Below are 17,370 nucleotides of genomic sequence, written 5' to 3' on the forward strand. Positions count from 1 at the left end.
TAGGTTGCAGGCTCCTCCCTGGCCAGGGCCCAGGTCAGGGCTCATGTAGGAGGCAAGCAATCAAAGTGTCCCTCTCACACTGATGTTTCTCTCTGTCTCTCCCTCTCTCTCTCTCTTCAACACTCTCTAAAAATCAATTGAAACATATCCTCAGGTGAGTATTAAAAAAAAAAGAAAGAAAGAAATGTCATATCCTATGAAAGACACATCTTGAAAATGCCTAAAGAAAGTTGTCATTTTTTCATGGTGAAGGGACTGGAGTCTGTGTTGATGAAAACACCTTGGCAGTTGCGGTGGCTTGCACTGGCTGCAGAAGTGGGGTGATGGGGATGGTGCCTTCCTCTGTTCAGCCTGGTCACCTCCCAAAGAGGGAGGCTAGACTGCAGCTTAGGAAATCCCCTGAGGGCTCCCAGTCTGTGAGAGGGGGCAGGCTGGAATGAGGGATAACCCCCCCCCCCAACCCAGTGTAGGAATTTCATGCAGCAGGCCCCTAGTTAGTATATAATCAAAGAACTTTAACTCTTCTTCAAGGGTATTTCATTACTCCTTCAAAGACTATTTAACGAATACTAACTATATACAAATTTATTATAACCACTTTATAATAGCATTCTATAATCATATTTATCATATGTCAATCATTAAGTTAGTAGAAAGACACTAAGTTAATTAAAACATTAACTATAATCATACTTTTTCACACTCATCATCATAGAAGGTAATTAGTACTTCCTTTAACAGAGTATTCAGGTTATCAGAGGACTTCTCTAACTTATGGAAATTATTTTCAGCGCATGTTTAGTGCAAGTGAGAACAATCTCAAAGTCAATTAGCCTACTTAATTAAAAGGAAGAAGTAAAATATGCTATCATTAAATAAGATTTAAAATGACCCAAGAAAGGCATGCAAGGTTAGCACCATTCTACTTTACTATATAAAAAACTGAACATGAAGAAAAAGACTTCAAACAGAAAGTCTATTTCATATGCATATTCACCAAGTTTCTTTTTATAATTTTTTGGAAAAGTGCTAAAACCAACCTGTTATAGAAAGTGTCGGTCCCCCTTGGTAATGTGATAATCCTGTATCCTGGGTCAAGTCAAACAGCAACTCTGTAGAATTACTAGATGCAACTCGTGATGAGTTTGTTATGTAACCCTGTTAAAATATTTCAAAGGAGGAGTATTACATTTATTCAACACAGTTATAATTATCCTGTTTCATACTTTTATAAAAGTAAATTTAACTGCATGCACTATTATAATAATCATCTTTGATGACTCAATTACTAATAACTTATAAAACACAAAGGTAATTATTACCATCTGCCAAAATTACCATCTTCTAAAGCTGAAAGCAAACTGAGAGTTGGCTTATTCCTGACTAGTTAATTAAAACGAGGGGGCAAGTTCTAGCATAAGTTTTTTTTAAATATGTTTTTATTGACTTTTTACAGAGAGGAAGGAAGAGGGATGGAGAGCTAGAAACATCAATGAAAGAGAAACATCGATCAGCTGCCTCCTGCACACCCCCTACTGGGGATAAAGCCTACAACCAAGGCACATGCCCTCGACCAGAATCGAACCCAGGACCTTTCAGTCCACAAATCGACGCTCTATCCACTGAGCCAAACCAGTCAGGACATCTAGCATAATTTTTTCAAGGTAAAATAAATATATAAACCCATTTTAAGTCAATGAGATTACTGTACTTTATAAAGCTCCTAAAAATTCAGTATTCCCATAAAAAAGCAAGTAACAAAACTTAGCAAAATCTTTGGGTAAATGCAAGGAAAAGTAAATACGAATTTAAAAACTTCTACACCTGTATAAACCACCACCCCCCCACCCGACAAAATATCAGGACAAACAAACTGGGGATCAATCTGCAGTATTACCCATTAGGGTTAGGCATGATTATATCACACTAGTGGCCTGGTGCATGGATTCGGGCACATTGAAAGGACTTCAATGGTTTTAGCATTTTATATCCATAGTTATTTGTTATATGTGTTCATTTTATATTTAGTGTGCCTTTTTAAAATTGTTAACTATTTTTGTATGTATTTTACACCCTTGGATTGCATTACAGACATACCATCTCTCAGCAAGTCAAAATGCTGCCAGTTTTATTAACTTGAAGCCTTATCTTCTTGATACGACATTAAAGAAACAAGAGTAGTACTATTTCAGGCGTTAAAAGAGGTAAATTAATTCCAAAGGGAAAAAATAGATTGAGCATCTTGGGTGTTAAAAACAATGTTCAGAAACTTAAGGTCTAAAATAGTGAATTAGTTATACCCACAGTCCTCAAGTTCAATTGTTATAGTGACTCTCTATGACAAAGTCAGATTGAATAGTGTCCAAAAGGAGATACAGACCAAATGCTGTTTGACTTTAGAGGAAAGAGCTCATGCTGTTAAGAAGAACCTTGCCAGAGAAACCTTCCTTGAAATAACTTTAAAATTGGATCTAGCAATATGCTTGGGATTATATAAGTTGGAGATCTATATAGCCAGGGAAAGCAACTCCAAGCAGAGGAAGCACTTTGAACAAGGTAAGGGCAAGACTCAATAGGGACTTACATTATATACACTTAAGGAGTGTTGCTCTAATGAGCAGCATTTTCTCTATCAAATCACAACAGTCTTTTCCTGTATCTCTTTCAGATATATTCTATTTTCTCCCAGCTTTCAAATTGAGCTGTGACATATAACATTGTGTAAGTATAAGGTGGCAATGTGATAATTTGATAAATGGGTCTATTGGAAAATGTTAAAAAAAAGAAAGTTTGTTACAAGAAATATTTTAATATCGCTATTTGCCCTTTCTCTATAATAGAAGTGTCAGAGATGAAAGAAAATTAGTAAAATGTATATAAAATAACACATAAATTGATTAATAAACAAACAATAACAACATGATATAACAATTACAAAGACATGATATAAAAACAAAAACATTATATAAAAAATTAATAAAAACAATGGCTGATAAATTGATTAAACTTATTTTAATATCTCCCTGTATACCACATTAAGAGTAAAAACACTTTCAGAATGCTTGACTAATTTCTCTTCTGATGAAGTATTTACAACTTTAACTTTAACATCCCATGCTCTTTGAACTCGAGAGAAAGCAATGTATAACTGACCATTTCCGAAAACAAGTTCAGGTAGGAATCTTCCTACTCTGTCTAGAGTTTGTCCTTGTGATTTATTAATAGTCATTGCAAATGCTGGCATCACGTAAACTGTCTTCAAATTAATTTAAATGGGAGGCCAATGTCAGATGGGGTAAATCAATTCTTGGAATCAGAACCTCTTCTTCCGCAGATCCTGTTAATACTTCCGCTTCAATTATGTTAGGTCGCAATTTTTTTATAAGAAATCTAGTACCATTACAAAGACACCATTTACTATTAAGATTTTTCAGTACCATGATGATTGCACCAATTTTCAATTTTAATTTATGACACAGCATTCCCGAAGGAGTAATACTGTTAAGAAACGTGATAGGAAAATTCCTTTTCCGCATCATATGTTGAATCAATGGAATCATCAGGCAAATAGGTGTGAAAATCTACATCGAGTATATCCAAAATTTCTTCTTTTATTTTATGAACATGCTCATTTTTAGGACAAAGAATCGCCCATTTAGATATATTTTTAATATTATCTATAGATATACTATTTCCAAAGGTAGCTTCAATAATAGATCCATTACAAATCATTTCATGGGGAATTTAAATAATATCCAATCCAAGAGCTTTATATGTATCGTGCATGTGTGAGTCGTTTATTTTTAAACGAGAGGCCCGGTGCACAAAATTTGTGCATGGAGGTGAGGGTCCTTTCAGTCCAGCCTGCACCCTCTCCAATCCTGCATCCCTCTCGCAATCCGGAACCACTGGCTCCAAAGCACTCCCCTGCCTGCCTGCCTAATGCCCCTAACTGTTCCCCTGCTGGCCAGATCGCCCATAACTGCTCTCCCCTCCTGGCCTGATCCCCCCAACTGCCAAACTGCTCTCCCCTCCTGGCCTGATCGCCCTAACTGCCACTTTCTCCCTTCTCCCATGGTGCCAGCCTCTTCCCTTCTGCCTTCTCGCGCGGCCTCTGCAAAAGGGACTGCGGTGATGGACCAGCCCTCAGAAGGATGTCCAGAAGGATGTCCAGTCTAATTAGCATATTACCCTTTTATTAGTATAGATGGTATGAGTTTTAGAATCATCTTTGTTGGAAAAAATGTATAAGCCAAGGATCAGGAAGAGAAAGAATGGGTTCTTCACTCTTTCCACCACAGAAACCTATGGTGGGCCATGGAATCTCCCATCTCACAGGGTAAAGACAAAAGCTGCCTGATCGGCAAGGTGAACAAATAAGAAAAACTGGCAGGCAGGATTTAGAATGGAAGCTGTTTAAAAGAACGATCTAGGCCAGCTGGAGGCCTTAGGGCTCAAGGGAAGCTCCAGCCCTTCCATGAGGATGGTCCCAGTAAGCAGAATGATCTCAAGAAGAGTAAAAAGTATGAGATGAATCATGTGGTAAAGTATAAGGCAGTGTAAATTTACATTAACACACATGTTTAGTATAACTAATTATGAAAAGTGTGGTTATATAATTTAGAGATATACTGTATACTCCAATACTATTATATATTAAATATACTGATACACACAATATATTCAAATGCTATTTATAAAAGATCATCATTGAGGAGAATAAACTCTGTGACTTCTGATCATTCTATACATCATAACATCTAACATGCAAAAGCTTTAAGATTAGCAATGCTTAAAAATTTAAAGGGGCCCTGGACAGTTTCGCTCAGTGGATAGAGTGTCGGCCTATGGACTAAAGGGTCCCAGGTTCGATTCTGGCCAAGGGCACATGCCTGGGTTGTGGACCAGATCCCTCCCCCCAGTAGGGGGTGTGCAGGAGGCAGCCAATCAATGATTCTCTCTCATCATTGATGTTTCTATCTCTCTATCTCTTTCCCTTCCTTTCTGAAATCAATTTTTAAAAAAACTAAAAGGAAAAAGTCACTTTAAGAATGGGCAAAGGACATAAACTGAGACACTTCAAAAGCAAAATACAGCCTGGCCGGTTTGGCTCCGAGGCTGAGCATCAACCTCTGAACCAGAAGGTCATGGTTCCATTTCCAGTCAGAGCACATGCCTGGGTTGCAGGCTCAATCTTCAGTGTGAGGTGTGCAGGAGGCAGCTGATGGATGATTCCCTCCCATCACTGGTGTATCTATCTCTCTCTCCCTCTCCCTTCCTCTTTCTGGAAATCAATAAAAAAATATTTTTTTTTAAAAAAAGCAAAATACAAATGACCAATACATAACAAAAAATTTTTTTCCAACTTACTAGTCAAATAAATACAAATAAAGGCAATGGCAACTTGTAAGTACTGAACTGGCATTGTTTTAAAGATGATAATATCAAGACACTTGGGGGAGAGGGCAAGTGCCGAGGGGTAAAGGGAGGCCGGGGGGAGGTCAATGGAGAAAAAAAAAGGAGACATATGTACTACTATTTGTAATACCTTAAACAATTAAATTAAAAATATATGTGATAAAGTTAATTATTAGTTAATATACATTTCAATAAATAAATAAATAAATAAATAAGATAATATCTAAAACAAACACTATCCAGGTCATGAAGGACAGAATCAGTAACTACAGAAAATGATGAGAAGACTAAGAAGAAATAACTAATTGCTATAACTACCTATGATCCTGAATAGGATCCTGGGAATGAAAAATGACATTAATGGAAAAACTGGTAAAATTCAAATAAGGTCTGCAGTTAGTTAATGTTGACTACTGATTATGATAAGAGAGATGTTAGTATTATGGTAAACTGGGTTAGGGGTATATGGAATTTTTCTTTTTTATGGAACTTTGTATTATTTTCCATGTAAGTCCAATATTCATTTGAAATCAATTAAACATTTAAAATTTTAAAAGTAATGATAACATTTTAATAGCAAAGAAATTTAAATGCAAATAAAGTAATAGTAAATGTTATCATTACTTTTTAATTTTTGCAAATAAAGGCAATGGCAATCTATATGTCCAACAATGGCAGAATGGTTAAAAAAACTGAAGAACAAACTATCATGCAACCACTAAGATCATATTTTTTAGAAGAATCCAAAGAATATTCAAAGTAGAATGTTCAGTGAAAAAAGAGGGATACATGTCTGTATATAGCATTTGGCTCTGATTTGATACACTGTATACCAGTGGTCGGCAAACTCATTAGTCAACAGAGCCAAATATCAACAGTACAACAATTGAAATTTCTTTTGAGAGCCAAATTTTTTAAACTTAAACTTATAACGCCACTTCTTCAAAATAGACTCGCCCAGGCCCTGGGTATTTTGTGGAAGAGCCACACTCAAGGGGCCAAAGAGCCGCATGTGGCTCGCGAGCCGCAGTTTGCTGACCACAGATCTATACTATCTGAGGAGGAAAATATTCAAAATACATCTGTCTCTTTCTAAACTTTCCCCCCAAAAATAAACATTATTTTAAAGTAAAAATGTAAAAGTTTTGTTTGTTTTGTGCTAATAAGTTGAGGAATAACTACATTTTTAAAATTTTGTTTTGCTACCAACTTTTCTATTGACATGGATTTGTTAAATTATGAAAACAAATGGGTGAAGGGAATCAAAGGTAAAAAATTCCACCCATAAAATAAGTCACAGCAATGTAATTTACAGCATTGTAACCACAGTTAAAAATAGCCCTGGCCAGTGTGGCTCAGTGGTAGAGCGTCTGCTGCTCACCGACGGGTCTCGGGTTTGATTGACACTCAAGGGGACCTTTCTCGGTTGCAGGTTTGTTCCCCGGCCCTAGATGGGGCACCTCCCAGAGGCAACCAATTGATCTGTCTCTCACATCCACATTTCTCTCCCGGCCTCCTTCTTCTTTTCTACTCTCTAGAAATCAATGGAAAAAATATCCTCTGGTGAGGATTAACAAAATATCAATAATAACATACTGAATATTTGAAAGTTGCTAAGATATTAAAATTTCTTATTTAAAAAAACTCCATACATATGGTGATAGTTGTTAACTAGACTTACTATGGATATCATTTTGCAATATACTATAAACAAATAATCAAATATTTATGTTGTACACCTAAAATTCATATATTGTTAATTATACCCCAAAAGTAATTAATTAAGAGAAAGAAATGGGTCTTTCTTATCACAGCCTGTACACATTGCAGATCTGTGACTAAATAAATGAAGGCTATTGTTTTAGAAAAAGTTATAGAAATAGGTATTGAAGTAACCCAAACCACCCTTAGTATTTGAGGCCTAACAGGAAGATAGCTGCATTTGAGCTTTACCATATAGTATTTAAAAAATCAATAATGCCAGTCATATGACTTAATTGTAACCAACCACAATCTCAATTCAAGATAAATATTTTCTCCAAATATTTGCCCTTCAAAAAATGGAAAATATTGACTTGCATTTTCCAAAATAGTACTTTAAAAGAAATATAAAGTTAATACTGATAACACTTTCTTAGGGGACAACTCTGGTTAATTACCACAATTTCAGAGCCCAGGTTCATGTTATTCAACATTAACTGATTAAAATAATTCGGCAACAGGGTATTTTAACATTTTATAAAATAGTTTGGAAAGATATCAAATACAACAGTAAGGCATTAGACTGGGATTAAGAAAACCTGCACATTTATTTATGAAACCTTGGGCAAGTCACTTCTGAGCTTCAAGTTAGTCACCTTTCAAATTTAAATGTACTTGCACTTTAAATATACTTGCACTACACAGTACATGTATGTTTCAAATGTACTTGCAATTCACAGTGAATGTATGAATTAAATCAAGTACTTGACTAATAAAGGCCAAATATTATACACCATTCTATAAATGTATAGACTGGCTAGTTATGTAAGGTTCCTGATATAGCACCAACTTCTTATTGCTGGGGCTATAATTAGAACCCAGATCTGATTACAAAGCCTATGCCCTTAGGCTATATCACACTGACTTTATAGGTGATAATAGATCCCTGCTATCTAAAGGAGATGCTAAAGTATAGAGACATTCCATAAAAAAGTAAACATGCAAAAACATGACATAAAATGGAAAACTATAATTTATTAACAACAGTTGCTTCCAAAATTCAGAGTAAATTCCCTTAAAGTGTATTCTCAATTCATTCCAGAATACATCTGTCATTCTTAACTTTAAATGCACATTAGAATCACTTGGGAGAGTTGTTTAAATGCATAATTTGAGGACCCACCCAGACCAATTGGTAAAATCTCTTGTTTAAATACTCTCCAAGATTGGGAAACACCAATTGAGGTGCTTTGATTTAAAAACTATGCCCATATAAATAAAACACCATAATTTAGAAAGTTTTAGTTTCTAACTTTTGTAACACCAAAGATACCACCCCACACTTCATTTTTTTTCTGTCTGAGTCCAATGCTGGAAAGATTTCTCTAGCAAACTGAATTAAATAACTAAAATTCTATTTTTGGTTTTCTATTCTCCAAATGCCAAACAGCTTACGATAAGCATTAGAAAACTACTGACTTAATGTGATTCCAACTAATAGCAAATAATCTTTATATTTTGGGTAGCTTTCCATCTATCTTAGCATTCAATATAGCCTACGGAACTTAAGAAGCCAAAATTGAGAGTCAGTAGTCTGGGTAAATGTCTCATTTTAGAAATAAAGAAAGTGTGGCTCAGAGAGGTTTGACAATGGTTAAGAGGAAGGCAAAATCAGCATTCAAGTCTCTTGCTTCAATCTAAGTCTTTTAAATACTAGTTTAGGGCTCATTTCACTATTAATCATTACTTCAGAATGCTGAAACCACAGAAAAGAATTCGCAAAGGGGGAGGAGGAGTTGGTGGGAGGTAGGTGTCTGCCCAAAGACATTCTTATTTTTTATGATATACTGTATAACATCTTCAAAATATAAATGGAAGGTGCATTTATTCAGCCATAGTTTGTAAAGGCTGTAGTCTTCCTTTTCATTTTTATGTAGGCTAAAGTTAAATTTAATAACTCTTCTATAAAAGATACCACCTCAAAATATCTATTTTTAGTGCTAAGAGGTAAGTGGATTACCTTATAGTAATAAGATATGAAATACAGAAAAAAATAAACTATTAATACTAAAAATATTTGGGGTCAATTGTGGTGTTAAACCTGATTATTTGCAAGAAAATGTATAGGTGCTTTGGTAGTTGTTTCCCTTACTGCCAAAACAACATAAGGAAAATTTACTATGTCTCTAAGGCCAATGTCAAATAGCTTATTATAAACATGAAAAAAAAAAAAAAAAAGAGTGAATTTGATTTTAACTTATAGCACAGAATATATTTTGGGTAACTTTTTGTTTTAATACTCTAACTCCTTGGTTTTAGGACCGCTTTACACATTTAAAAATTACTAAAGACCCAAAGGAGTTTTTTATTCAGGTGGGACATATTCATTAATATTTGCCATATTAGAAATTAAAACAGAAAAATTTAAAAGTATGTATTAATTTTATTTTAATCAAAACCTGCTATAGTCTGATATCTACTTCTGCTTTTAATTTGTTAGGAAATGTTTGGTTGAAAAATATAAAGAAAATCTGGCTTTATAAATATATATAGTTGAAAGGGGGAGTATTTTAATAGCACTTTAGGATAACTGTAAATGCACTTCTTTAATACTACACCAAAATTCAACAGTTGCTATTTTCTTAAAGGTTTGTTGGAATGCAAAATCTTACTCCTTATCACTAAACTTTGTATCTTGTTACATTAAAATCTATTAGTCTATCTTACACTTTGAAAGGATCTTTCTTTCATGCATGATTTTGTGACATCATGCATTGGTTATATGGAAAATACTGGTTTCTTTGAATTATGCACATCTTCCAAATCTTGACAGAGGTCAGTATACAGTAACAAAAAAATTTAATTATTAATACTACCTATAAGTAACTGGACTGTATGGTTGCGGGTAGAACTCGAGGGCTGCTTTCTCTCAGAGGTGCTTGCAGTGATTACCGAGAGACACTGAGACCCAGGGGCCTTTTAGGGCAGGGCTGACGGTCAGCCATTGCTGTTTGCTCCGCCCTGAGACCCCGCCCCACCCAAGCTGTGCGCAGAGGCTTTTGCATATGAATGGGCTAGTCCTTTGAAATCTAAAATTACCTAACAAAGTCAGAGACCCAGAACATCCAAAAGAAGGACCAAGGCCCCACAGCAGCTTGCATTGCTTCACAGCTGGGCCTCATCAGGGCACCTCCAAACCCCAAACAAAGAAGAGGAACGTGCAGATCTCTCCGTAGCTCCTGCTGGGTGGTCTCAGGCAGAGGCTAAATTTGCACCTCCTAGAAGATCCAAGAGCCAGTATACCCAGTGGTCAGAGTGGGACCATCCAGATTACAACTCCTCAGATCTATAAGGGACACACTCAGGGGGCAGACTCAGTGAGCACCAAAGCCCCACTAAAGCAAGTATTGCCCCATACGGGTGTCTCCAGCACAGAAGTTCTCCCATCATAGACACAACTGATCCTCAGACAATTGGCCTGGGGGTCAATTCCTCCCAGTGATACCAACAACAATCAAGGCTTAACTACAACAAGACTGTGCACACAGCCCACAAAGGGGTGCACCAAGAGTGACCACCTCGGGTAACTGGGGAGGCTGAGCCACCAGGCCCTATAGGACACCTAGCACACAAAGCCACTCTATCAACTCAGGGAAGCAGCCAAAATGCAGAGACAAAGAAACAGGTCACAGATGAAAGAAATGGAGGAAAGCAAACTACTGGCTATGGAGTTCAAAACGACGGTTATGAGGTTTTTCAAGAATTTTCTAGAAAAGGCCGATAAATTTAGTGAGACCCTTGAGGATATGAAAAAGGCCCAACTAGAAATTAAGCATACACTGACTGAAATAAAGAATAATATACAGAGATTCAACAGCAGACTAGAGAATCCTAAGAATCTAGTCAAAGATTTGAAATGCAAAGAAGCAAAAAACACCCAACCGGAAAAGCAAAAAGCAAAAAGAATCCAAAAATATGAAGATAGTGTAAGGAGCCTCTAGCAACTTCAAGCATACCAACATCCAAATTATGGGGGTGCCAGAAGAAGAGAGAAAGATATTGAAAACCTATTTGAAGAAATAATGTCTGAAAACTTCCCCCACCTGGTGAAAGAAATAGACTTACAAGTCCAGGAAGCGCACAGAACCCCAAACAAAAGGAATCCAAAGAGGACCACACCAAGACACATCATAATTAAAATGCCAAGGGCAAAAGATAAAGAGAGAATATTAAAAGCAGCAAGAGAAAAACAGTTAGTCACCTACAAGGGAGCACCACTACGATTGTCAGCTGATTTCTCAAAAGAAACTATGCAGGCCAGAAGGGAGTGGCAAGAAATATTCAAAGTGATGAATAGCAAGGACCTACAACCAAGATTACTCTACCCAGCGAAGCTATCATTCAGAATTGAAGGGCAGATGAAGAGCTTCACAGATAAGAAAAAGCTAAAGGAGTTCATCACCACCAAACCAGGATTACATGAAATGCTGAAAGGTATTCTGTAAGAAGAGGAAGAGGAAGAAAAAGGTAAAGATAAAATTTATGAACAACAAATACATATCTATCAACAAGTGAATCTAAAAATCAAGTGAATATAAAAAACTGATGAACAGAATAAACTGGTGAATATAATAGAATCAGGGGCATAGAAAGGGAGTGGACTGACAATCCTCGGGGGGAAAGGCGTGTGGGGAGTGCAGGAAGAGACTGGACAAAAATCATATACCTATGGATAAGGACGGTGGGGGAGAGGGGTAAGGGCATGGGGTGGGGTGGGAACCGGGTGGAGGGAAGCTATGGTCGGGGGGAAAAAGGAACTACTGTAATAATCTGAAAAATAAAGATTTATTTTAAAAAAATAAAAATAAATTTAAAAAAGATAGGCAGCAAGGGAGGGCAGTTGTTGGCAATCAGGCCTGCAGGGGAGGGCAGTTGGGGGAACCAGGCCTGCAGAGGAGGGCAGTTGGGGGTGACCAGGCCAGCAGGGGAAGGCAGTTAGAAGTGACCAGGCCAGCAGGGGAGGGCAGTTAGGGGTGACCGGTCCAGCAGGGGAAGGCAGCTGGGAGGGACCAGGCTTGCAAGGGAGGGCAGTTGGGGGCGATCAGGCCTGCAGGGGAGGGCAGATGGGGGGGAACCAGGCCTGCAGGGGAGGGCAGTTGTGGTTGATCAGGCCAGCAGGGGCGAGCAGTTGGGGGTCATCAGGCAGACAGGGGAGCGGTTAGGGGGCAATCAGGCTGGCAGGCAGAAGCAGTTAGGGGCAATCAGGCAGGCGAGCGGTTAGGGGCCAGCAATCCCGGATTGTGAGAGGGATGTCTGACTGCCTGAGGGGTCCCAGATTGGAGAGGGCTAAGGTACACCCCCCTCCCACAATGCACGAATTTTGTGTACCCGGCCTCTAGTTTGTAAATAATATCCAAGGTATGCCTGAGCTGACTGTGTAGTTTCAGAAACACTTACATGTTTAGACAAAGGCTGAACAATAACAGAATTATCTGAAGATCTAGATTCAGGATGAAAATTTACTGGCGAGGCAGCTACTGGATTTGATGTTGGGTTCGTGTAGTGTTGACTTGTAGGCTTGAATGCAGCAGTAATACCTGTATTTCAAAATTACAAAATATATTGAATATATTTCTTTATAATCAATATCAAAATACTTCACTTTAAAATTAAAAGAGTAAAATAATACTGTACCTCGACTGAGTGCGCCATTCTTTATTCCTCTTGAGTATGAGCTGGGGTTTACTCTATTCAAAATATCTAAAAAAAATTATATTTATTTTAAAATTTGTTTGTTTGAATGAAATATACATTAAGATAATATAAATCATGAACTGAAAACAAATAGATTCCTGAAAAAAGTTTATAAGTTATCACTAATTTTAAAATACAGTTAAACATATATATATATATATATATATATATATATATATATATATATACACTAAAGGAACAAGATTATAAGCTTTAATTGTTGCATAGTATTAGAACAACCTTTTTAACTATAACTCAAAATCCAAAGGCCAAAAATAAAAAATTGTTAAATCTGACTAAATATAAGTCAAACCTTTTACATGGCACAGAAATATTCCACATTAGTAAAACTTTTCCAAAAGTACATTCATATACAACTTATAATTGAAGTATATGTCTTTCTTTGAGTGATGATAGGACTGTATATACACTCAGGTTCATATAACTCAAAATCAAAACCTTGCCCAAGCTCCATATGCCACTCACATCCCTTAAAGCCTTTACATGACCTTATGAGGGATCTCATTGCATTATCTGCACCATTACTCTTGATTTCTGAAAGGGAAACTATCAGAGGCTACAGACTAAAATGAACCTACAGTTTACCAGAGTATCTTATAACTTAAGGAGTTTCAAATCTACCACTAAAACAGAAGTCAATGTGAGCCTAATATGACTTTCAGGATCAGTTTAAAGCTCCTTATTCTTACATGCATATAAACTCTTTAACTCTTAGGTTACTCAATAATCAAACTAAAATTTGGAAGCGTGGGTTTTGCCTAAAATTGTTGGTTAGAAAAAGGTAAAAGCACAAACACTCGAAACATCATTAAAATGTCCTTTTCTTATGTCACAGTAAAAAATAACCAGATCCCATAAAATAATCCTATAAAGTAAAGGGGCCACACAGAAGTAGGCCTATTATCTGATAATGACAATGTAGTGTTCTATAACTAAGCCCTACATATGTCTTATTGAAGAAACAACTCTGCTCCAATAACTTAACACCATTTTCATTCTGAAATTCAAGATTAAGTATTTACCCAAACCAACAAAGAACGATTATTAATTAACATTTTATGGCCTACACATAACCAACAATACAATCATATAAATTCTATATCTTAACAGTTCAGAAAAGAAATTCTATTTTTTGACGTAATTATTTTAAAACTAATATACACTACTAGAGGCCCAGTGCACAAAATCATGCACCAGCGGGGTCCCTCAGCCTGACCTGCAAGATAAGGCTGAAACCAGTTCTCTGACATCCCCCAAGGGGTCCCGGATTGCGAGAGGGCGGAGGCCAGGCCAAGGAACCCCACCAGTGCATGATCGGGGCTAGGGAGGAACTGATAGGGGCTGTGGAGGGACACGGGAGGTTGGCCAGCCAGGGAGGGACCACGGGATGTCTCGAGGGCGTGTTCAGCCCATATTGGCCAGACCCCAGGAGCAAGCTAACCTACCGGTTGGCGCGTCTGCCCCCTGGTGGTCAGTGCACATCATAATGAGCAGTGAGTGACTTTAGCATATCATTAGCATATTATACTTTGATTGGTTGAACAGATGATCAGACACTTAGCATATAAGGCTTTTATTATATAGGATTCTAGTTGAATACTGTTAAATCATGTACAATCAGTATAAAATCAACTTGAATCTTAACTGTCATGTTTTCAATAAGAGAAGTTCAATAACAATTTTACAATATGGTAATATACCAGTATAAAATATCACAATTACTAGAAACAATAATTAAAGAGAATATATAATTACTAGAGGCCTGGTGCATGAAATTTGTGCACAGAGGGCGGTTCCCTCAGCCCAGCCTGCACCCTCTCCAATTGGGGACCCCTTGGGGGATGTCAGACTGCCTGTGGGATTGGGCCTAAACATGCAGTTGGACATCTCTCTCGCAATCTGGGACCACTGGCTCCTAACTGCTCACTTCCTGCCTGCCTGATCACCCCTAACTGCCTTCCCCTGCTACCTGGTTGCCCTTAACTGCCTCTGCCTGCCTGCCTGATCGCCCCTAATTGCCCTCCCTGCCGGCCTGATTGCCCCCAACTGCCCTCCCCTGCCAGCCTGATCTCGCCTACAGGCCTGATCTCGCCCCCAACTGCCCTCCTCTGCTGACTAATTTGGTTCTGACTGGTTGGTTTCTATGCCAGTCAGCATCAAAACCTCTGCCTCCTAGGCAGCCACTGGCTCCCCACAGCACCCAGACTGGGTTCTGATTGGTCGTTTTATATGCCAGTCAGCAGCAGAAGCTCCACCTCCTAGGCAGCCGAAGGCTTTCCACAGCACCCACATTTGGTTCCGATTGGTCGGTGTCTATGCCAGTCAGGTCAGAAACTCCGCCTCCTAGGCAGCCATTGGTTCTTCACAGCACCCACATTTGGTTCTGATTGGCTGGTTCCTATGCCAGTCAGCATCTCTGGTCCTATCAACGGGGCCTGATCAAAAAGGCAGGACTGATCAGCAGCCCCAGTGGAGGCCTGGAGAGAAATGGAGGCGCGGCTGCTAGCCAGACTGGGAGAGAGAAAGAGGCAAGTGCTGATCAAAAGCTGCCACAGAGGCAACAGATCAGTCCCTGCTTCTCTCTTCAGGCCTCTCTCTGGCCCTGATTCGCAGCCCCCTCAGGTCCGGTTGGTCGAGCCTTGGTCATTACTGGTGGTTACAACCCAGGGATTTTATATATTAGGACTAGCGTTCCCGTTGCAGGAAAAATCCTGCAATAGGGTTTCCTGCTGCACTCTACCCCGCCCTGCCTGCTCTCCTCCCTTGTCCCCCGCCCCGCCTTCTCCGCCAGCCCGCCCGCTCTCCTTCCTTTGCCCCCGGCCCCGCCTCCGCTCCTCCCTTCTCCCCCCCCCGCTCCCGCCTTCTCCGCCAGCCTGCCTGCTCTGCTTCTCCGCAGCTTTGCTCCCTTCTGCAGCTCTTGGCTTCTTTCTACGCTGTCTTGATATGCAAAATAGCCGCCATCTTTGTTGTGGTAATTTGCATACTCATCCTGATTGGTTGGTGGGCGTGGCTTGGCTGGTGGGCGTGGCTTGGGCGTAGCGAAGGTGCGGTCAATTTGCATATTTGTCTATTATTAGGTAGGGTGTTCTACTATGATCAACAAGTATCATTCAATTTATAATCAAAGTGGCACTCCAATTAGAACCTCCATGAGAGATTATTAATTTGCCAGAGGAAGTGGTATTGAGAATTAAATTGTTAAGTTATTATCCCTCTGATAAAACTGAATAAAAGTGCCCTTACAAGTTTAGGGGAAAGAGAAGAAAGTTATCAGGCTTTCCAAATATTTCAAAGTAACCTCTTTTTTTAAAAAAGCGCAAAGAGCAAGGGATTCTTTTTTAAAAATACCTGTATTTTTATTGACTTTAGAGACAGAGGAAGGGAGAGGGGGATAGGAATAGAAATATGGATGGGCTGCCTCCTACACACCACTACTGGCAATCCGACAACCCAGGCATGTACCCTTACCAGGAATCGAACCGGTGACCACTCAATGCATGGGACGTCACTCAATCCACTGAGCTACACCGGCAGGGCTAAAGTAGCCTCTTAATCACACTTTTAAGCACTGTCTTGGTAAGAAAATCTAAAATTTATACATTATTTCTCTACACTTCTATATATATATATTTTTTTTAAATATATTTTATTGATTTTTTACAGAGAGGAAGAGAAAGGGATAGAGAGTTAGAAACATCGATGAGAGAGAAACATCGATCAGCTGCCTCTTGCACACCCCCTACTGGGGATGTGCCCGCAACCAAGGTACATGCCCTTGACCGAAATCGAACCTGGGACCCTTGAGTCCGCAGGCTGACGCTCTATCCACTGAGCCAAACCGGTTTCGGCACACTTCTATATATTTTTGAGTGAATATATTTAAAGGTGTTATTGCTCTTTGCTTTAACATTATAACAAGGTCAAATCCAATTTCTCTAACTGAAATCTAGAATCTACAAAGGTATCAAGATGTTCTGTTAAAAAACCATAAAGATTTGTTTTAACTGCTATGTCATCCAAATATAGTAGTTGTAGACAGTGCCCTTCTCTTTCATGAATATAAATGCAAGTTGCTGGAAAATAGATGTGATCAGAAGCACCTATTAGCATACAGGACAGAGACTGCAATCATTCACTGCCTATACATTTTGTATCTATGAATGAATGACATTGCGATAAGGCAGTTGCCTGGAATTGAGAACCCCTATCTGAGAATAACACAAACTTATTTAGTACATTCTGACATTTAAAACAAAGTATTCTAAACGCTTTTTTCCCTCTACTTCCGAGTTTAAGTGGAAAAAAGAATAAATAGAAAATTTAGCTCCACAAAAATTATGATTTCTAATAACAAAAGACCTCCAATGTCACCAGCTAATCTTAGTCCATTTCTTTTTCTCAGATCTGATATTTTAACCTCTTACCTCCTCCCTCAAGTACCCAATCACATCCCCACCCTGTTTCTAAAATTCTTAC

The 17,370-nt window shown here is 38.5% G+C and overlaps 1 protein-coding gene across 5 annotated transcripts in view; it reads right to left on the reverse strand.

Moving 5' to 3' along the window:
* ZNF280D (zinc finger protein 280D) overlaps nt 1-17,370 on the reverse strand; it is a 115,075-nt gene that overhangs the window by 66,504 nt on the left and 31,201 nt on the right. For all 5 annotated transcript variants that reach the window (XM_079768472.1, XM_079768471.1, XM_079768470.1 and 2 more), the window contains 3 exons: nt 12,814-12,879; nt 12,577-12,716; nt 1,041-1,158 (listed from right to left, as the gene is read on the reverse strand). In XM_079768472.1, coding sequence (XP_079624598.1) covers nt 1,041-1,158; nt 12,577-12,716; nt 12,814-12,879 — 324 coding nt within the window. The remainder of the gene's footprint in view (nt 1-1,040; nt 1,159-12,576; nt 12,717-12,813; nt 12,880-17,370) is intronic.

Source organism: Cnephaeus nilssonii (genome assembly GCF_951640355.1).
Source record: "Cnephaeus nilssonii genome assembly, chromosome: 4".
Classification (NCBI taxonomy): domain Eukaryota; kingdom Metazoa; phylum Chordata; class Mammalia; order Chiroptera; family Vespertilionidae; genus Cnephaeus; species Cnephaeus nilssonii.